Genomic DNA, 22,384 nt, shown 5'->3' on the forward strand with positions numbered 1-22,384 from the left:
CCTCAAAATCTCTTGTAGCATGCCGAAGTAAGTGAATTCCACCACCACAGGATGTGTATCAGAGGACCGTCGTCAACTAGACTGTTCAAATTTTTCCATGATTGCACAATCTTGAGTAAAACGCTTTTTGTCGATCTGTTCCACCCTAAAACCATGCTATTGTCTATGACTTATACTACAACCAACAAAGATTATGAGTGGCCGTTCAAACATCTAGAAAGTCACTAGTCGTACATTGCAAACTTACCTTGGTCGCGCAACCCCGAGAATACTCCTACTCCTCCTCAGCCACTTCTTTACCGCACTGTTGTGCGCTTTTCACTTGGTTGTGCAACCATCTTAAGCTCATGAATGTTGGTAGGCTCTCTAGACCTGTCGGATAGTGCATCAGTGGTCGTCTTCCCCGTCTCCACTTGATTCGTGCCCTTTGTCGCTCTTGCTTTGCATCCTCATATTGTGAAATCCACTTTTGCATCACTGGATTGTGAAGCATGCAAAATCGGTTGATTTTAGCCTCTAGATCTTCCATCATTTTCTTCTCAACACCGAGATTGCACATGACAATCCCAGATATGCGTTCATCATCTATGGTTCGCCATAGCGTGTCCCGGGCTTTATCAAATCCATCTAGCCACTCTCCAATGTAAACTAGGGACTCTGATACCAACAAACCTTCTACCATGCTACCCTCCGGACGTGCCTTCTAATGCACATATCCCTTGAGCATTTTCATGAAACGTTCTAAAAAGAACATCCATATGGAATGCACTGTGCCAGCTATTTTCACCTCATCAACTATGTGAACAAGAAGATGCACCTGAATGGTTAGCATGGTAGTAGGAAAGTGTTTCTCAAACATGCACACAACCTCCTTAGCAACACATGATTCTCTGGAAGGTACGCTTGATGACCTTCGTAGATTTGCTTCTTCAATGAGGGCGCCCGATATGCATTCTGTTTAGGTCTACACGTGACACATGCTTTGTATCCGCTTCTTTGAAGCCCTGCATGTATACACATGATAATAGATAAGCTTGAGAAAAACCAAGATTTACAATGTTTGAGTTTGAGTGTAAATCACCTGAGCGTTCTGTTAGTCCGGGATAGTCATGCATGGTCCACATTAGAATGCCTTTGATCAAAGAATTCCGTCGACATGTGTGTCAGTTCATATCCACCACTTCTATGCCAATCCACAATTGTTGTATCTCTTCCAATAGTGGACGAAGATACACATCCATATTCTTCACTTTATACCGCCTCGGCACAATCAAGCTTAGCCATAGGTGCCCCTTCTTCGTAGTCAACCACAGGGAAATGTTGTAGTTGACGATGACAACTGGCCATACACTATAAGATGTTGATCTTTGACCAAATGGATTTACGTTATCCATAGCCAGGCGTAAGCGCAAATTTCAAGCTTCCTTGGAAAAATCCGACCATGTTTCATCTATATGTTTCCAGGCTACGCAATCTGCAAGAATACGTAGCACACCATCCGAAGATTTATTCTAGAGCGGCCATGGACTTACATTCAAAGAAATGCTTGATGCAAGGAAGCAGAGGAAAATGTCGCAAAACCTTTTGTGGAACTTTTGTTCCATGGAGATCTACTCGATATCTCTCGAATCACATTTCGGGCACTTCTCCATATCTATGTATTCCCCTCTGAAAAGAATGCAGCCGTTAGGACAAGCGTGGATCGAATTGTAATCCATCTCCAACTTTTGCAAGATCTTTCTTGCTTCCTCTCTGGAATCTGGCATCACATTATCAGCTGGCAGTATGTGCTCTTTGAGCAATCTACACAGCGAAAAAAATACGGTACAATTGTGTAAAAAACTATCAGATCATTATACATCTAGAGTTTTTCATTAAAGTAAACACATTGTAATAGATCACTTGGAAAGCAATGTGACGCTAGTGTCACTCCATCCAAACTTTGTCTGCATGTTGAGAAGAACCAGGAGCGCCTTCAATCTACACACACGTGTTCCATCATACAATGGTGTATCGGCTTCACTTTTCATATCATCATAGATAAGCGTTTCTGAATCCATGATCGTCTTGATCATTTCATTGATCTGGGGCTCAAACATTGCCTCGTTGGGAATGTGGTCTGCATAATCATCCTCCGAGTTGTTAGAGGCTACATCTTGTGGCCTCACGTATGCTGCTTGACCAAAGCTCCTGCGAACACGTCTATTGGGTTACAAGATTGCTGCCTGTTTGCCAGCATCAGAGTCTGACGAGTTATAATTGGCAATAACTCGATATATAATAGATGAATCGAACTGGCAAAATTTGCAAACGTGCTACAAAGAAATGCGTCTTGTCTGTCGCACAGCATGTCTGCACTGATTACAAGGACATAAGATCCTCGTTGAGAGATAGATGTTTTGGTTGGACGGCCCCACATCCTCGTCACTACTCATAATGAGGGTAAAAACATTATAGCCTAGACATAAAAATTTGATCTTCTATTGGCATCCTCCGTCTTTTATCTCTCTCTCTCTCTCTCTCTCTCTCTCTCTCTCTCTCTCTCTCTCTCTCTCTCTCTCTCTCTCTTTGTTCACACTATAACTTACCTCACATTCTCTAGTCATGTCCAATCCCTGCACACCTCGGTCTAGAGGTGCACGGAGATCAGAACCACCGGGTTATAATCTCGTCTTTATTGGTCAATGCCTATATTTGTGGGTATGATAAATCTACACATCCACGTCTACATGATACTGCATGTAGTGGACAAAACCCCTTTGCCTCTTCTCTAGCTGTAGCATTTCACATCATCTTAACAACTTTTCACAGTAGATCCTTGTTCGAGGGATTACTTAGCACATTACATGTTGGCCTCCAATCTGAGTATCATGCCGTTGAAAGCTTTCCAACATAAGGTCGCATCCGTAGAGAGGAAGAGAGGGATCACCATTCGTCTAACTCTAATTTTTTTACTGTAATACCGAAGGTAGACTCTAATATAAAAACTCAATCCAAAATCTAATCTTAAATCTAACCTTATTGAACATGTGGTGATTCGCGGCTAATTGAATATGGTTAATATGTGCGTTAACACGTGTCAGATTCTGTTGTGTAGCTAGTGTTTGCTCTTTGGACAAAGCGCACCTTCATTGACATGCACTAAAATCTAACCTAAATCTAAAAAAAGTTAGTCCATCGAACATAAATCTAGATTTAATTTAATCTTAAACTCAAAATAAACCTAAATCTAATCTAAACTTAAATCTAACCTAAACCTAACTATAATATAACTTAAATCTAAATTTAATCTAGTTAATTTTAAATCTCATCTTAATCTTAAACCTAAATCTAATTTAATATTAAACTCAACAGAAACCTAAATCTAATCCAATCTTAAATCTTAAACCTAAATGTAATTCAAGTTAAATCTAACATAGCTAGCTAATCTTTAATACTTTCCTAATTGTAAATCTAACGTAAATCTAAATCTAACATAATCTTAAACTCAACATGAACATAAATCTAAATGTAATTTAACATAATTTAATTTAAATCTTAACCTAATCTCTCTCTCTCTCTCTTTGTTTTCTCCCCTTACCTCTCTGTTTCGTCTTCTTCCCCTCTCTCTCTGTTTGATTTTTTATTCTCTCTCTTTTTCTCTTTGTTTTCTCCTCTCTCTCTCTCTCTCTCTCTCTCTCTCTCTCTCTCTCTCTCTCAAAAACACAATGTGTGTGTGTGTATGTGTGTGTGTGAGAGAGAGAGAGAGGAGAAGGGAACATGAGAGAGAGGAGAGGAAGGAGCATACATGGCTCTTCTTCCTCTCCTCGTGTATGTGTGTGTGTGTGTGTGTGTGTGTGGTGTGTGTGTGTGTGTGTGTGTGTGTGGAGAAGAAAGAGAGAGAGGGAGAGCGCGGGTTACCTCTTTGCTTGAGCGCCAAAAACTCAGATCTGAGATCTGAGTTTTCGGGCGCTCTCGGTTTATTTTTTACCCCTATCAGCGTCGCTATGTAACAAATAAACTAGCGACGTCCATAGCAGCGCTGATAAAGACGTCGTGAATTTTTACTTTTGAGCGTCACACTGCGAGCGTCGCTAATGAAGTACCTCTTGTAGTGACACACACACACATGCCCATCCCAATAGAATTAGAGGACTCATAAGTTTGTTGAACAAGGGTTAGCACCTCATGAAAAATAATGTCTATGAGAAGCTCCAAATCTTGGTATCAAAGAATGTTTTGCAACATCTATTAAAAGGTAGTGTCATGCATTACTTTTAAAAATGTGATAGACTATACATGTAGGAAGAGAGTATTGATAGTGTTCCACTTGGAAGAGAAGATAGCCCTATGAGAATAGATGAGAATAGAGACGATGTTTCCTTCACTACAAGAGGTACTTAATAATAGCGACGCTCGTAGTGCGACGCTCAAACATGAAAAACCACGGCGTCGCTATAGACATCGTTATGAGCGTCGCTGTGTTACTTGTAACATAGCGACGCTCATAGCGACGCCGCCAAGGCTAAAAAAATAACCGAGAGCGTTCGAAAACTCAAACTCAGATCTCAGATGTGAGTTTTCGACGCGCTCTCAAGCAAAGAAGGTAGCGCGCACTCTTCCTCACTCTCTTTTTCTTCTCCACATCCACACACACACACGAACACGCACCCACACACATACACGAGGAGAGGAAGGAGAGCTAGGTATGCTCCTTCCCTCTCCTCACTCTCATGTTCCTTCCCCTCTTTCTCTCTCCCCCTCTCTCTCACACACACATACATACATTGTGTTTTTTAGAGAGAGAGAGAGAGATAGAGAGAGAGAGAGAGCCCAAGCATAAACAAAAAATGCACACACATGCATAAACAAAGAATGCACACACACATTGAGAGAGGAAAAGAGAGAGAGAGCATGCATAAACCAAAAACGCACACACACATGCATAAACAAAGAATGCACACACACATTGAGAGAGGAAAAGAGAGAAAGAGAAAGATATAAAACAGAGAGAGAGAGAGAGAGAAGAAGAAGAAGAGAGTCTTAACATCGTAGGAAACTATCCCAAGAGACCTTAAAGATCTAGTCGACAGGAGTTGAACTCAAGACCTGTTATTCATGAGGGAAATGGCAATAACCAATCTATCACACTTCGGTGATAGAAAAGCTATACCATTTTTCTCCTTTTTTTATTGGTGTGCACACACACCCACACACACACACACCCGAGAAGAAGAGAGTTTAATTTAACGTCGTAGGAAACTAATTAAAGAGACCTAAAGATCTAGCCGACGAGGAGTTGAACTCAAGACTTGTTATTCAAGAGGAAAATGGCATAACCAATCTACCGCACTTGGGTGATAGAAAGGTTATACCATTTTTCTCTTTTTATTGGCACACACACACACACACACACACACACACACACACACACACACACACACACACAAGAAGAAGAGAGTTTTAACGTCGTAGGAAACTATCCCAAAAGACATTAAAGATTAGGTTAGATGTAGACTTACGTTAAATTAGATTTAGGTTTATTTAAGTTAAATTAAATTAGATTTAGGTTTAATTTTTAGTTAGATTTACGTTTGATTAGATTTAGATTTATTTACGTTAGATTTAGATTTACGTTATATTAGATTAGATTTAGGTTTATTAATTTAGGTTTATTTACGTTAAATTTAGATTTATGTTATATTAAATTAAATTTAGGTTTACTTACGTTATTTACATGTTATTGAAGAGGGAATTGGCATAACCAATCTACCACACTTGGGTGATAGAAAGGTTATACCATTTTCTTCTTTTTATCGTTTAAAATAAGGTTAGATTTAGATTTTCGTGTAGGCGCAACTCAGAGAGCCGCCGACGCTTGTCAGAAATGGTGAAAAAAATTCCTGCGCTCACAGCCTCGACAGTCCATGCGGACCAGCAATTCCACCTGCATGTTCGACTGCTCCTACCATACAATAAGCCATCATGATCAGCTAATGGAAGAGCAAATTGAGCCTACACAGAAATTGGTGATGCAAGATGACGATTCCAAGGGTCACACACACACACACACCACATCCCATCAAATCTAGAGTAAGAATTAAGTGCCTTAAGCAGACATCGGCTACATTGCATTGGTTCTTTTATTAAGTGTTTTTAAATTAATTAAACTAGATTTACTCTAGCCTAATTCTCATTGGTCTACCTCCAAGGCCATCCAATAAGAATTGGGTACACCTTGTGCGCATCTGGGCTAGGGAACTGACATGTGTCCCTCATTCCCTTTGTGTAAAGGGAGCTTTTGTGTGTGTGTGTGTGTGTGTGTGACTTTGTCTCTCATCCCCTACAAGCTAGGCTCACCCCCTCCTATGTAGGGATTTGAAAAGACTTTTGGGACACACACAAAGCATCCAATTCCCCCCATGGTTGCCCTTTGGACACAACCTTTGAATTTTGGAACCTTAGCATTTTGGAAGTCTTAATGGGCTAAACCTTAGGGTCTTTTTAGCCCATTGTTGCACATGGCTCTTTTGCACATGGCCCCCCCTTTGGATCCCTATTTTCCTTCCTTTGGATCCCTACTGTGGCCAGTCTGCTAGCTTAACCAATATTCTAGATTTTTCTCCCTTGGCACTTTCCCATATTAAATGATCAGTTTAACATGAGAAAATCATTTAGGAGAATTAGATATTGATTATTATGACAGCACATATTCAAGAATGTGGGTAATCTATTATGGGACCATCTGACCGGCAAGAAAGATACTTTGGGCGCCATAGTTGACCTTAGAAATGTGGATTGTATGATCAATATTGGCCGCAAACAGCGTCCGATGGATCGATAAAACTCCCTAAAGCACCATGGATTTTCACAGGAGCCCAAGAACGCAAAGTAAAAGAGACCATCCGATCTTTGTGGACCCCCACTAGCGTAATGCACTCGCTCCGAACGTGTTTTACTAAAGAAGGAAAGCTTATCGGTTTGAAGTCACACGACTGGCATAAAATGTGTCAAGTATGTTCATAGTGGAGTATATCATAGTGGAAATTGTGTAACAAATTCGTGTGTGGACTTTAATATCATTGCTACAGGTGTTTTTTGCAGTTTATTTTACCAGTTGCCATTGAGGGATGTTTGTCTCTTGACGTCTGTAACCCAATCTACAAACTTGCGAAGTTGGTGCAATGGATCTCACAAAAGGAGATCAACATAGACTCCATACCATTCGCCAAACTAAACGCTGCGGAGGTTGTGTGCATGTTTGAGAAACATATTCCTACTACCATGCTAACCATTCAGGTGCATCTTCTTGTTCACATAGTTGATGAGGTGGAAATAGCTGGCACAGTACATTCCAGATGGATGTTCTTTTTAGAACGTTTCATGAAAATGCTCAAGGGATATGTGCGTCAGAAGGCACGTCCAGAGGGTAGCATGGCAGAAGGTTGGTTGGTATCACAGTCCCTAGTGTACATTGGAGAGTGGCTAGACGGATTTGACGAAGCCCGGGACACGCTATGGCGAACCATAGATGATGAGCGTATATCTGGGATTGTCATGTGCAATCTCGGTGTTGAGAAGAAGATGACGAAAGATATAGAGGCTAAAATCAACCGATTTTGCATGCTTCACAATCCAGTCATGCAGAAGTGGATTTCACAATATGAGGATGCAAAGCAAGAGCGACAAAGGGCACGAATCGAGTGGAGACAGGGAAGACGACCACCGATGCACTATCCGACGGGTCTGGAGAGCCTACCAACATTCATGAGCTTAAGATGGTTGCACAATCAATTGAAAAGTGCACAACAGTGCGGTGAAGAAGTGACTGAGGAAGAGTGGGAGTACTCTCGGGGTTGCGCGACCAAGGTAAGTTTGCAATGTACGACTAGTAACTTTCTAGCTGTTTGAATGGCCACTCATAATCTTTGTTGGTTGTAGTATAAGTCATACACAGCAGCATGGTGTAAAGGTCGACATTTTAGGGTGGATCGGATCAACAAAAAGCGTTTTACTCAAGATTGTGGAATCGTGGCAAAATTTGAACAGTCTAGTCGATGACGGTCCTCTGATGCAGATCCTGTGGTGGCGGAACTCACTTACTTCGACACGCTACAAGAGATTTTGAGGATCGATTATTGTCGACTTGTTCGACGTGCAATGGTTCAAGATAATTATGGAGGGTCGCAACGCTACTATGCGTAGAGGAGAGTCTGGTTTTCTTGAGGTGGATTCAACTAAGAAATGGACTGACCTAAGAGACACTTTCGTACTACCCGAGCATTGTGAACAAGTAAGTTTGTAAATAGTTAACACTAGGTTGGTAACCTAACAGGACATAAAAGTGTCCTTTCAAGGTTTTGAAAAAAACCTCCAAAACCATAGTAGATCCACTCATTTTGTAAAATCCTTTCATGAGGTTATAGTTCAAAGCCTACTACATATGGAAAAAATAAGGAACTTGTACAATTTCTCATCTTTTGGTCACACCAAGCCTCCAAAGTTGATGGACTAGTGAATTTTCATCAAAACGGTCATTTCTTACGTTTTGTTGCATAAAAATAAGATTAGGGATTTTTATAGGACTTGAGATAAATTTCCTAGTTAACTTCAATGGGTTGGTGATTAGAACATATGATTACTTCTTACTCACTATTTTTTGTTTTGCCAAAATAAATAGGTACAAAAAAGTTGAATTTTTACCATTCTGCAAACCTATCATCAAAGTTTCTATAGCCACGCTCAATAGAAATAATATATGCATGCTTTCTTAGTTCCCTATTTTCCTTTATGTTCATAAGGAGCCATGGAGCATGTCAAAAGAATAACACATCTCTTACCAAGGGGAATCTTGGGGACAAAGATGAAGTGTTAAATATAGAAAACATGAAAAAACTGGGTTCAACATTATGAGTTGTAGAATCCCATAGAAACTATTCAATATCTAGCCAAATTTGATCCTTATGACTAGATATGGTTATTACCTAAAAAATGCATGTAGTTGTCACAAGAAACTAACAATATTGAAAAAGCTATACTTGATATACTAGAATGTTTCGTTTTCTTCTATAATTGAAAAAATCAACCATCGTTGTGTACTATGCAAAATAGGGTATTAGGTGCCCCAAAAATCAAGGAATATTAGCTTTATGTTACAATATGCGACATAGAAAATCAAAAATGCATTTGGATATCATGAAATCCACCAAAAAAATCATAGAAGAGCTAAAATTGGCTAAAAAACAGGATTTGACAATGTTTGTAATTTGGTCATAACTTACAACTTTAATATTTATTTCTCCTTAGAAGCATCAGGACATGTTGAGGACTACTAAATATAGTTCTCTAGCATTATAGACCTCACAAACATGAATTCTAGAGTGGTATAGTTGCAAAAAGTTGAAAAAAGCCAAAAACAGGACCCGTTTTTTCACACAGTTTAGGTTGTGAAATGTTGTGTAAGGACAATGTTAAAGATGGAATTGATGTTCCAAAAAAATGTCGAGTTTTTTTCAGCTCATGAGACAACTTTTTAGATAGATATCACCTCAAAATACATTTTGAAACTCTTGACATAATTCAAGGAAAATGGTCACTTAACAGAACATAAAAGTGTCCCATTACCAACCTAGTGTTAACATCCCATTTTAGAATTTATGTGCTTGGAAGCTCTCATGTAAGTTATGTCGCTTTGGCAGGTGATATTTCATCCTACAAAGTCTACATCAAACTGGTGGTACGTCATAGAGGTAGGCCCTCGTAGTGCATGGACGTATGAAGGCTACCATGTGCCAATCACAGCAGCATCAATGGAGGAGATCGGAGAAGATGCTCAGTCAGAAGGCGTGGTGGTGGTGCCAGACGAACATCAAGCTGCTACTCTGTATGGGGTGCATGCAGAGGATCTACAAAATGAAACAGAGGACATCTGTTTAAACGGAGAGCTCTATATAGATATAGGAAGTTATGCTGAGCTATGCGAGGATGAGAAAGAGATCTCTTTATAAAGCCATAAATATTGTATTTGAATAATTTTGCTCCGTTTTGTAAATTCAGAGTTATGCACTTGCCTCTTCCATCACTCAAGTTGAATAGAAGAAGAACGCTTTCTGTTGCTGCTAGCCTTTGAACATTCCAAAGCTACAAGCACCTTCAAGTTCTTGTACGATTCTCCGTTTTGAACAATTTTGCTCCGTTTTGTAAAAACTCTTGCTCTCTAAGTATTTGCGTCATTGCGTCATTGTATTTATATGCATCATTGCGTCATTGTATTTAATGGTCTTTGCATCCACTCCAGGTACGTATGCTCTAGGTATGTTCTCACAAGCAGAGACGACGAGCACCTCTCTCTCTCTCTCTCTCTCTCTCTCTCTCTCTCTCTCTCTCTCTCTCTCTCTCTCTCTCTCTCTCTCTCTATCTATCTATCTATCAACTTGTCCATGTTTTCTACTCCATTCATTCAATATTAAGTTTAAATGTTCGTGTGTTTAATGCAGGTATGGATGATGAGGAGTTTCTTTCTTCTTTGTCATCCCAGCAGAGATAGTGGTACGTGGAGCGTCATCCCTCTGGCGCACCATCACGCGTTCCTAATCCATCCACATCTCCCTCTGTTTCGGAGTCCTCAGCATGCTCCGAAGCTTCGACATCGATGAGACGATCTTCACACTCATCTAGGCGCCGACGCTCTAGTGGTGGCGGTGGCGGTTGTTGTGGGGGTGCCGCCACCGATGCTTCGACACCGTCTCCTGTTCGATTGAGGCTCTTTACCCTCCCCTTCTTTGCCCGTCCCGACACCAGCCACGGCATCGCCATCGACACCAGCTTTGCACGGCTGACTGCCGTTCCTAGGAGCTACACACCACTAGCTACTCCACCACAAGTCACTCCAGTGGACACTCCTCGCTTCGGGGCTCAGACTCCAGTAGAGACACCTGGCGTCCGTACCCCCGTTGACACGCTGCTAGAGACCCCTGCTGGGACACCCAGGTTCACGCGTCAACGGCGAGAGGGCTTGCCTTACTCTGTCGACTTCAGCGGCGGCATCATCTTGGATGATGAAGGCAAGAAGGTGATTTCGCGCATGTGCGGTCTTTGCTCTCAGGTGTTTAAACACTACATACTAAACACCTGGAGTGAAGTACCGAATAAATTAAAAGACAGAGTCATCAGCATGCTTCATGACGAGTTTCCCGTTCTAACACGGGATGACCGCTTCAATGAAGATGTGATGAAGGTTCGAATGCGCGAATACTGCAAGCATAAGCGTTCCGAAGTGCAAAAAGAAATCAAGCATAGGTGGAGCAGACCAGATTGGCTGGCCAAAGAAGATTGGAAGCATGCGAAGAAAGAAGTGTGCGAGAATCCCGACAAGTGGAAGCAACAAAAGGAGGCAGCCAGAGCGCGAGTAGAGGCAAGGAGCTCGCACCACTTGGGGAGCGGCGGGTGGGCATCATTTGAGGCCGATTTTGTAAGTGTTTTCGCATCTATGTTTGATAGTTTAGGGTTTATGGGATTTTAAATTCTAACATAATGGATTCTTTGTATGTTTTGACAGTGGTCGTTTACAGGACGTGATCCCACACCGTACGAGCGTGAGTACGCAGGCAAGAAGGGCTTAAGCACCCTTATAGACATCCTGAGTTCTCGCGGCGGCATGGTAAGTATTAGGGTTTATTCTTTTCTATTTATTGTATTGTTTTATAAACGTCGCTATATGTTTATACTTACAAAAAGCTATCTTTTTTTTTTTTTTGCAGAATCCGAAAGATATTCCGCTTGGACACGATAAGACGTCTAATTAAACAACGTCAGTTTAGCCATAGCTAGATAGCATTAGTTTATTTTTGTCATAGCTTATGTATCATAAGACGACTTTTATACGTCTTTTTGAAAACCATGTATCTCTTTTAAATAATGACAATGATTTGTAACTATTACATTTGCAAAGATTTACAATCAAGTGATTTTGCCTATGTGTACAATTGTCATTGATTTACTTTCATCAATTCACACTTGTCAGTTTTGTATCTTTATTTTGCAAACAATATGTACTATGGATGATGGAGTTAATGATTATATTGTCTTGTGGGTGACTATTTTGGGTCTATATTTACCTTTGCACTTTTTTTCAAAGGTAAATAGACAAATGAAACATTCAATATGGTTGATGGGTGGCAGGGCATTCAATGCTCTGCCACTTGAATGCCCTGCCACCAAAAAAAATTCCTCTCGAGCGTTGCTATGACCGTCGCTATATAAGGCTCTGCAACGTCGCTATTGATGACTCTGCAGTGTCGCTATAGACGTCGCTATATAGCGACGCGTATAATGACGTCCTCGTATCGACGCTCAACGCGACGCCGGGGGTTATAAAATCCAGTGTATTTTCGTCACTAAAAGCGTCACAAGAACACGCAACCTCTTGTAGTGCTTGGCCACAACAACGTGCGGGTCACGTCCTAGTTTAAAAGAGAATGAGCTAAATAAGCCTTCATTCCATCGTTCTACTCACCTTTAGGCCTAATGCAACATTTTTTTACGTTCACGATTCCACATGTTGTTGTGGATGCAATTTGCAATCTACATGTATGGTGCATAGAGTGATAAAAACCTTAAAAGTATCCATTTAAGTTAAACTAACACTCACACTCTCTCTCTCTCTCTCTCTCTCTCTCTCTCTCTCTCTCTCTCTCTCTATATATATATATATATATATATATATATATATATATATATGTGTGTGTGTGTGTGTGTGTGTGTGTGTGTATATGTATCTTAAGATACTTTTCTATTGCATGAAGGTGAAATTTTTACTAGTCTATCATTAGAAAGGCTTGTTTAGAAGTTGTCCTCCTCTAGAAAAGCCGAATAAAGTACGACACCCACCAATCAAAGAGGAGTACATTAAAATGCCCTCTAATCAAAAAAACAATTGCATTGAAAACCAGAAAGCACTATGTGAAATAGGAGTCTTTTCTAATCTTCATGTACTTACATAACGCTAGTGGAGAATAATTTAATTTACACTAAAGGTTTTTAAAAATAGAAGTCCTAACTTGTATTCTTCACAAACATAATGCCAAGTTACAAAAATTGAGTTTTTAAGAACATCCCTTGCCTAGACAAGGGTACTACTTCCTAGTGCCTTTCGTTGGAAAGAGCCCTTCAAATCCTAGCAAGACCATGAGTGTATTCACATGTCTATATGCACATACATTAAATTCAATGTAACTCTCTCTCTCCCCACCTCTCTCTCTCTCTCTCTCTCTCTCTCTCGTCCACCCATAAGCCCATGCAATGCACACCCCAAAAAAAAAAATTGGACAATGCTCTTCAAAAGCAGCTTTTCAATGTTTGACCCAAGGCTTGGGAGCTAAATGTTTGCTATAATTACTCATAGGGGGAGGCTTCTCGGATCTCTTAGGGTGTATTATAATCACGCTATAGAGGGAGGCTACTCGTTTTACTCTGAATATTCAAACCATAATGCGGAGGATTGACAATTAAAAGCGAGGATGGGTCGGTGCAGCCTACAAAGGAGTCAAGGACGGAGAGTGAGGTCGTCGATTCTCTCATGAGCTGGTCTCTCATTTTAATATAAGACCAAGAAGCACGAGCTTTAGAAGAGATTAGTAGCCGTAATGCAGAATATTTAATTTAGCGCCGCAGGAATTAAGTCAAGTCTGGAGAGTATGCTTCTTCTCTTCATCATTAGACAATTCCTTGTGCAATAGTGGCAGCTTAATGAGGTACGTGGTCAAGGTCTCTCTCTCTCTCTCTCTCCCCCCCTACGTATTTGTACAGTACGCGTTATGGAAAAGAGGGCTTACGTTCCTTCCATGCTCTCAGGGTCTACCCTCTCTCTCTCTCTCTCTCTCTCTCTCTCTCTCCGTATGTATGGAAAAGAAGGTGTACTTTCCTTCCATAGTCCATCCTCTCTCTCTCTCTCTCTCTCTCTCTCTCTCTCTCATCATTCCCTATAAAGGCCAATCAGGATTCCCACTTCTGAATGCGAGAAAAAGAGCGTAATGAAAAGCAGGGCAGCAGCCATCAGAAAAGGATAGCGGAGAGCGAGAGAAGAGAGGAAGAGACAAAGAAGATACTATAGAGAGAGAGAGAGAGAGAGAGAGAGGTTTATACAGCACACACACCAAGTGAAGGTGGTGACAATGGTAGTGATACTAGTAGTAGTAGTGGTGGTGGTGGTGGCGCTGGTGGTGTGGGAACACAGAAGGGGGCAGGCGGGGAGCAAGGACCCGAAGACGTGGCCGGTGATAGGGGCGCAGTGGGAGGCCATGGCCAACGTGGGACGCATGCACGACTGGTTTCACAGCTACTTTAGCGAGGAGCATCGGACGGTAACGCTGCGCACACTGGCGGGGCGGACCATGTATCTCACCGTCGACCCAAGCAACGTGGAGCACATCCTCAAGACCAATTTCCACAACTATCCCAAGGCAAGCACCTGCACACACACAGCACTCTCTCTCTCTCTCTCTCTCTCTCTCTCTCTCTCACATTGTTTGTCCTGCCACTGCCTGCATGTCCAGGGCCAGCGCGTCCACTCCGTTCTTCAAGACTTCCTTGGCGACGGCATCTTCAATGCTGATGGCGAGACATGGAAGAAGCACCGCAAAGTCGCAAGCGTGGAGTTCTCCAACAAGAAGCTGAAGCAGATGAGCCTCCACACCTTCCGCCTGGACGCCCTCCGCCTCCTCCACCTCCTGCGCCACCACACCGCCCGCCCGCTCGATATCCAAGTAAGCTCTCTTCTCAGTTCTTTCAAGCATATCCAATTGCCCAGCTGAATCTTAAGAAACTTCACGAATCCCAAGGGTTTGGACATTGCATGTGCGCTCGCCGGTCTATGACAAAATCTGGATAAGAGGGTCGGTGTAAATTGTAACACAAGGCTTGAATTGATTGATGGGATGGGATGTCTCTCACACACAAAGGGGGAGGTTGTTAATGCTAACAAAGAAGTAAAGTTATTTGAAAGGGGGCGTAACTCAAAACAGTTAAAACCCCAACACCCCCGCCCGCCCCCCCCCCCCCCCCACACCAAAAACAAAGTTATGGACTTCTTCCCTCCCCTAACTGCACTTCAGAAGGGTGCAATTAGAAATGGGCATGGTACTACCTCCCATTTTTGGATGTGTGTCTACCTTGTCACATCATGTCAATTCAATCAAATCTAACTTTGGGGGGGGGGGGGGGGGGGGGGGGGGGGGGGGGGGGGTAATTGTTATGGACTTCCTCCCTCCCCTAACTGCACTTCACAAGGGTGCAATTCATTGTTCGGGAAAAATGCGTCTCAGCTTAGTATCCTGTCGTTTTCAATTTCCAAAATGCCGATTGAACGCAAGGGGAAAAGGAGAAATTCCACCCCAAAATAGAGAAAAATACTGTAAAAACCTAAAAAAGTAACGTAATTTTCTAAATTTCCCTCTTGGTAAATTCAAGGAAAGGCATTTTGTATGTTTGGGAAAATGATTTTTCTCGAGTGTAAACCAGTGTTCGGGAAAAGTGTGCCTCAGCTTAGCCTTGAGCTGGTTGCAAAATCAAAGTAGCCGGTTGAGGGGAGGGCAAGAAGGAGAAAATTCCGTTTAAAATACATGGAAAATAGTGTAATTTCGCAAAAATAATGGTTAGTATTGTAAATTTTCCAGTCTAGATTTTTCTTGGAGGGATTTTTGTATGTTTGTGAAAATGATTTTTCCCGAACACTGGTGTGAACACTAGTGCAATTAGAAATGGGCATGGTACTACCTCCCATTTTTGGATGTGTGTGAGTCCACCTTGTCACATCATGTCAATTCAATCAAATCTTACAAGCTACCTCCTGTCCCCTCTTAAAACCCCTCTTTTTTGGGGGGGGGGGGGGGGGGGGGGGGGGGGGGGGGGGGGGGGGGGGGGAGGCGAGGGACTCACCAAAAACATTTACAAACAGAAGAAAAATAAAGGCACACTTAAAACTTGTTCGATTTTTAAGTCAAAATTTGTCAGTATTTACACAAGCTTGTAAAACTTTGTCGGTTTTCTTCAAGGCAAGCTTAGAATCAAGTTGGGATTTTGCAATTTTAGTCAGTTACAAATACACTACACCTGTTTGTTGAGAGAGAGAGAGAGAGAGAGAGAGAGAGAGAGAGTGTTCTTGCAATAGCATCTAGTCCAAGAGATAATTTATTCGACAAGTCTTGAGCTCAAGATTTTTTGCTCAACAAGGAAATGGGATAACCAATCTACCACACTTGGGTCACATAATGGTCATTCCATTTTCCTTTTCTTATGCATACACACATCCATGGAAGAAACCTTTTAACATTGTAGGAACCGTCCTGAACTCAAGACCTCTTACTCAAGAAGAAGGAAATGGGATAACAAATCTAAGCCAATTGGGGCATCAAGTTCAACTCTTGCTTCTAAATTCTCCTACATAATATCAACAATTGAATGCTAGAATAATATGAAGGCATGACACCCTTTGCCTTCAACTTCAAATCTTGCTACAATGGTGGGAAAAATTCCAACCCAAGTCACAACCTACGGACAACATGTGTGGATAAAGTTTCTATCCAAGGTAACTATAGGCCTAAATAAAGTGAGATGACCCAAGTTGGCAACGCAGTGAGTACATAGACGGCTCTGCTTTGGAGATTCAAGCAACCAAAAAGCTAGGAATTAAATTCTAGTAAATTGAATCTTATTAGATAGAATCTTAGCAAAGTTGATAATGAGAATGAGTTCTTTTTAATGTTGATTTTTTTATAATAATGTTCACATTATGTGGGTTAATTATATTCATAAGAGAAACCACTACACCTCTCATGCAAACAGACTATCAAGAGACCAGAGAGTCATGTCACAGGCTTTTACAAGGAGCCTTACCCATACAAGTTCAAAAGTAAACACTATTAAACAAAGTATGGCAAGAGTGCCACCACCCACCATGATCTGCGATTTCATGCCGAGCACCCTCAATAGACAAAACAAGCAGAATGAGTTTCCTTTAATCTTCAAGATGGCAATTTGCTACAAGTTTACTTAAAGGATAAAGTATATTTTGGTCAGTAGTTGTAGCATTGTGAAAAGAAAAATCTACCCGAAAGACTTGCAAGTGCAGGGTATTCAGCCTTAGAAGGGTAGGTAGGTTTTAGCATTACAAATCCTTCAAGTCTCGGCCTCCTCGTAAACTCCCCTATTGATAAGCAAATGCCAAGTGAATCTTGTTGGAATGGGAAGGGAATTTACTGTTGGTTTGTGTAGGTGTGCAATGTACAATAATAGGGTCTTTAGTGATAACTAATTTGTGCTTAATTAGTTTGGCACCGGCTTGTGTGCCACCTACAACCTTTTTCCATGCAACGAACAAACCAAGGTGGAGTTGTAAGTGAAGAGCTCTTGGTGCTTCAAACTATTTGGTTTGCTGCAAAAAGGACTAATTGAACTCAAACTTGGATAGACAATGATGGTATGAACAAGAAATTTCAGTTGGCCCAATGCTCAAAAGGAGTGAGACATATCAAATCAATTGAAGCACATGTGGCCCAATTCAAATCTTGAAAAGGATGTAGACAACGCAAGGTTCTTTTGAGGCCTTTTCACCATTGCAATTGTGAATGAAAAGCCAAATGTCCCCAAACGAACTCATTGTTTGTGGAAAAGCCAAGATTACGGTGGTCGGTGGCATCAAGGAAATAGAAAGACGCAAGCCAATTGCACAAATTTGCGGGCTTAGGATCTATACCTTTCTTTGTCTGGACCACTATAGCTCTCGAAGACGAGGTCTCTACGCTCGTATGCTTGCTTGCTAACTTCATGCAACTCCATCAAAGCTCAACATGTTGTCGCATAGACTGGAGTGCCTACTTTAGTGGGCCATTCTCTTGACTAGTTGGTGTTCTTCCTAAGCATCTAGGGTGGTCACTTGCCCTTTCCAGTTATTTCTTGAGATGTTATAAGTAAGCAATGACTTCTTGATTTCGATGGATGCATTTTGTTTATGTGCTTTAAGAATGTCCAAGGATGAATGAAAACTATGTATTAAGGGAGAAGAGATGGCAAGGTGGGGCACCGTTTGATAACTTTGGACTATACATAAGGTGCAACTCGTCCCAAGTCTATGGTCTTCCTTGATGTGATAACGTGCAACTCCTCACAAGTCTATGGTCTCCCTTGATGTGATGACCATTTCTCACAAAGGGTGTTATGTTTTTGGCCTACGTAAGGACTTACTCAAGCATAAGCATGAAAGGCTCTTGGTGGATTGTTGGATAAAGCTTGTTGATTAGTGCCACATGCCAACTTAATGAAGGAAAACTTTTTGTCTTCCTATTTTGTTGTATGGGACGCCTTAATTAAGCATCATCTTTTAGACATATAGGTCATTTATTTATGACAGAGAGCTAAACAATTGGTGTTTCTATTCCTTTTCTTTGCTTTTTTTTTTTGGTAAAACTCACAGTTGTGAGTGAATTATATTGAACAACCCAAAAAATTACAAAGGTCTTGTCATGCTCTTGTTGAGCCATGACATCATCCAGAGACTGTAATTACATCGGCTATCAGGGCAGTCACCCCCACCAACCCGCCGCCTCCTCCACGATACACAAGATCCATAAAGTTTTCCTTTTGAGATCTTTTATTTATCGATGGCCAAGATTTTCCCCGTCCTAGGCATTCCTAGACATTGGTGTTTCTATTCCTATGAGAAATAGTGGGTCTCACCAACTATTTCTCATACTCTTATGTAGTAGGCCATTAAGACTTGTTCCCTTATCCTTTGTAGATATCTTAAACCCCCCCCCCCCCCCCAAACCCACCAAAAAAAAACCACACACACACACACACGCACACTCAAAAAGGGAAAAGAACTAATGCTCAACCATACTCGACCATACTCTAGAGACCTTACATCCATAGAAGGGGGAGTCTTAAACTCCATCACTTGCATGTGGGTCAAATGCCACTACCATAGTGAATTGTGCTTTTAATTTTTTTAAATTGTGAAAGAGCTCAGTTGCACTTCTTTTACAATCTTGAAAATTCAAAGCACAACGTGCAAAATTTTAGTTTTATGATCAACTTCTCCTGTATGTCAATGTCAAACATCATTTTAGGTTTAATGTTTCTGCGTTATGCGCATCATAATTGTTGTGGGCTCGCATTTTGATGTTGTAGGGTGCATAGCAGCATGTCACAAGGTTGTTTTGAATTGCACTTCTTGCTTAATTGGGCATAGCTAGTCTCTCTCTCTCTCTCTCTCTCTCTCTCTCTCTCTCTCTCTCTCTCACACACACACACACACACACACACAAGCACGCACACATACAATGCCGTTGAGTAACTCACTAAAAGACATTGAGTCAAGTTTGCACTTTTTAAATGTGGCTAATGATTTAGTGCTCGAAAAAAACCTAGGTTTAGTGGAATCCCACTTTCAAATTTTGGGATTTACCTCTAAATTTTAAATATAAATGTGAGAAAGCCTACTTAATTTAGAGAAATTTGGAACCTTTAAAAATATTCAATTTACTCCTTAAATTTCTCATACGTAAGTTTTTCAAGTTGTTGGAAAATTTTCAAAAAAAAATCAGGCGTTGTTGCTAATGAGCTGCTTCTTTTGTAGGATCTCTTGATGAGGATGACAATGGACTCATTGTGCAAGGTGGGATTTGGGGTGGACTTGGGTAACCTTTCTCCTTCGCTTCCAAATGCTACCTTTGGAAGCGCCTTCGACAATGTAAATGCAGTTATTGTTACCAGAATAATCAACCCAATTTGGAAGATTCAAAGGGCATTGAATATCGGTAAAGAGAGATTTGTGAAGGCAAATATAAAGATCCTTAACACTTTCACTTGGGATGTTATCCAAAAAAGGAAAGCAGATATACAAGATGGTGAAATCATTGAGGTATCATTTTTTTTTCCATATAGGCATGCTTTTTCATGTCCACATTTACAAAATAATGTAGTGCTTCTTTGTGTTTGAGTAATCTATCCCTTTAATTTAGGTAATTTATTTTTCAAAATATTTTGTTTTTGGGTGATTACAGGCAAGGGAAGATCTATTGTCACGATTTATGAAATATAACAAGGGCAAAGATGGAGCTTACAGTGATGTGGAGCTAAGGGACTCAATCTTGAACTTCATGATAGCAGGGAGGGATACAACAGCAGTGGCTCTCTCTTGGTTTCTTTATTGCATATGTGAGCACCCTCATGTTGCAGACAAAATTTACAAGGAGGGGTTGGATGTACTAGGCTTGCAAGAAAATCATCAATTGGACTTTGAGGAGGTGGCACAAAAATTAGACTACGAAAGCCTTGCAAAGATGCACTACTTGCATGCTGCCTTGTCCGAAACTCTTCGTTTGTACCCCCCTGTTCCTAGAGTAGGACTCAAGATTCTTTCTTTTATATCAATAAGATATGTCTGGTTATTAATTCAATTCGTTTTATTTGAAGCATGTATACAACTACATATGACATGTATGTGCGTGTGCACGTGCATCTACTCACACATGTATGTAATACACAATATATTTATTTATTTAATTATCTATTTATATATATACATAAATAAAATAAACAATTCTAGACATGTGTCTCTCGAACGAGGCTTCAAATTATCGAAGACCAAAAGAAATCATGTTTTTTTTGAGAGAGTGAGGTCTTGATTTTAAAAGCTACTCCCTAGGCTACATTCACTTTTGAATTTTCTTTTGTTTTGCCTTAGCTAGAGCTTCCCCTAGGATGTCTCTTACTATAGTTAGTAAGAGACATCCTAGGAATATATTACAATCAAATGAAGGTCAAGAAAAGAAGTCCTGCACAAACATAAGTGTGCTTGCATGTTACAAACATTGGCTTTCTATGGCTTTTCATATGTTGACTTTGGCATCTTTGGCATTTCAAGGATGGAAAGACGGTGTTGAAGAACGACATTCTACCCGATGGAACACATGTAGAAAAAGGAGCTCAAATAAGTTATGTACCCTACTCTATGGGTCGAATGAAGTTTCTTTGGGGCCCTGATGCATTGAGCTACAATCCACAACGATGGTTGAGGGATGGAGTGTTCCAACCAGAGTCTCCTTTCAAATTCTCAGCATTTCAGGTAATTTTATAGCCTTTGTCCAAGATTTTGAAAACACTTTCAATTCATGAAACATTTGGAATATATTTGTCTCTCTTGGGAATTTATGTTGATAGTTTTGCCATATTTTGACAATAATATATCTTGTAATATGCAGGCAGGGCCGCGAATTTGTTTGGGGAAGGAATCAGCATACCTACAAATGAAGATTACAGCATCGATGCTATTGCACTTCTTCAAATTTAGTTTGGTCAAAGAACATACTGTCAAGTATCGCGTCATGATGGTGATGCCTATTGCAAATGGCCTCTATGTGCATGTCTCCCCTAGGTGACAGAAACCACCTCCCCTTGAAAGCATTCACACAAAAATGGTCTAAAATATAGGCATACAAAATTCTTTGATAGAGAAAAGCCTCTAGCATATACAATGTAAATTATTATTCATTCGTCGACACATTTATCGGTGGGTGTATATTACAAATCCTATAAAATGGTGGTCTCCCAAAGGGCTTGAAGCACCATTCTATGGTGCACTTGATCCACATGTTGTAGATTTGACTCTTGATTCAAGAGAATAATATATTCATAAGAATTTTCAAAATGCTATGACTACAAGGAATTAAATTGGATCTCTTTAGAAATAAATTGGCTAACTATATATAGAAAATAAAGGACTACTCCATCTTATCAAAATTAAGAAGCATAGAGCCCCACTCTATTTGCGAAGTAGATAAAACATGCTTACACTTTCATTATCATTCTTGATCCGGGGAGCATGTCCTATCTTTTCCAAGGCTAGCAAGGGTATCAAAATGGGAAATAGCAAAATTGAGATAGCACTTTTTCCAATATTTGTCTACTCCAATCTCCAGCTTAGTAGTCAACCTTTTTTTTGTTTTGCAAAACTCACAATGGCGAGTAGATTATATTAGCAAAAACAATAAATTACAATTCTAGCCATGCTTGAGATGAGCCATGACTTCTACTAGCTACCACAGATACATCGATCGATAGGGGGGCCACCCCAGGACATTGGTAGAGGTATCAGTAAGAGTCTAAGCTAAGCATTCCCAAACCTAAAGAGGACCCATCAATTAACCAGTCGTTATAGCATCAATTGTCTTGTTCCATTTTTCAAAGTTCCTTCTGTTTCTAGTGACGGCGATCACTTCCCTACTTTCTTGAATTATCTTTGAGAAACTAGGTGTTTTCAGAGCTTTCTCAAGGATCCGACAGTTTCTAGCCTTCCACACATGTTTGAAGTAGTAGTAATTCGGTTCCAATCAGTAACGCTTGACTCTTG

At 40.7% G+C, this 22,384-nt stretch overlaps 1 protein-coding gene across 2 annotated transcripts; it reads left to right on the forward strand.

Annotated features, from left to right (window-relative positions):
• Positions 1–14,058: 14,058 nt before the first annotated feature.
• On the forward strand, positions 14,059–21,682 carry LOC147444939 (cytochrome P450 704B1-like). 2 transcript variants are annotated; one of them, XM_086527441.1, is made up of 6 exons: positions 14,059–14,438; positions 14,532–14,741; positions 19,610–19,894; positions 20,037–20,279; positions 20,900–21,100; positions 21,237–21,682. In XM_086527441.1, the coding sequence occupies exons 1-6, from the start codon at positions 14,151–14,153 to the stop codon at positions 21,411–21,413; spliced, it is 1,404 nt and encodes a 467-aa protein (XP_086383567.1). In that variant the 5' UTR covers positions 14,059–14,150; the 3' UTR covers positions 21,414–21,682. The 2 variants fall into 2 exon arrangements, with proteins under 2 accessions (XP_086383567.1, XP_086383568.1); XM_086527442.1 differs by having other exon boundaries at positions 14,088–14,438; positions 20,037–20,375.
• The last annotated feature ends 702 nt before the right edge of the window (positions 21,683–22,384 follow it).

This window comes from Adiantum capillus-veneris, chromosome 13 (assembly GCF_014529385.1).
Source record: "Adiantum capillus-veneris isolate H3 chromosome 13, ASM1452938v2, whole genome shotgun sequence".
Taxonomy (NCBI): domain Eukaryota; kingdom Viridiplantae; phylum Streptophyta; class Polypodiopsida; order Polypodiales; family Pteridaceae; genus Adiantum; species Adiantum capillus-veneris.

Excerpts from the sequence above, each read along its gene's own strand:
- LOC147444939 (XM_086527442.1), top strand. The coding sequence starts at position 14,151 with ATGGTAGTGATACTAGTAGTAGTAGTGGTGGTGGTGGTGGCGCTGGTG. Across the intron at positions 14,439-14,531 it reads ATTTCCACAACTATCCCAAG|GGCCAGCGCGTCCACTCCGT; the intron begins GCAAGCACCTGC and ends CTGCATGTCCAG. Across the intron at positions 21,101-21,236 it reads TCAAATTCTCAGCATTTCAG|GCAGGGCCGCGAATTTGTTT; the intron begins GTAATTTTATAG and ends TGTAATATGCAG.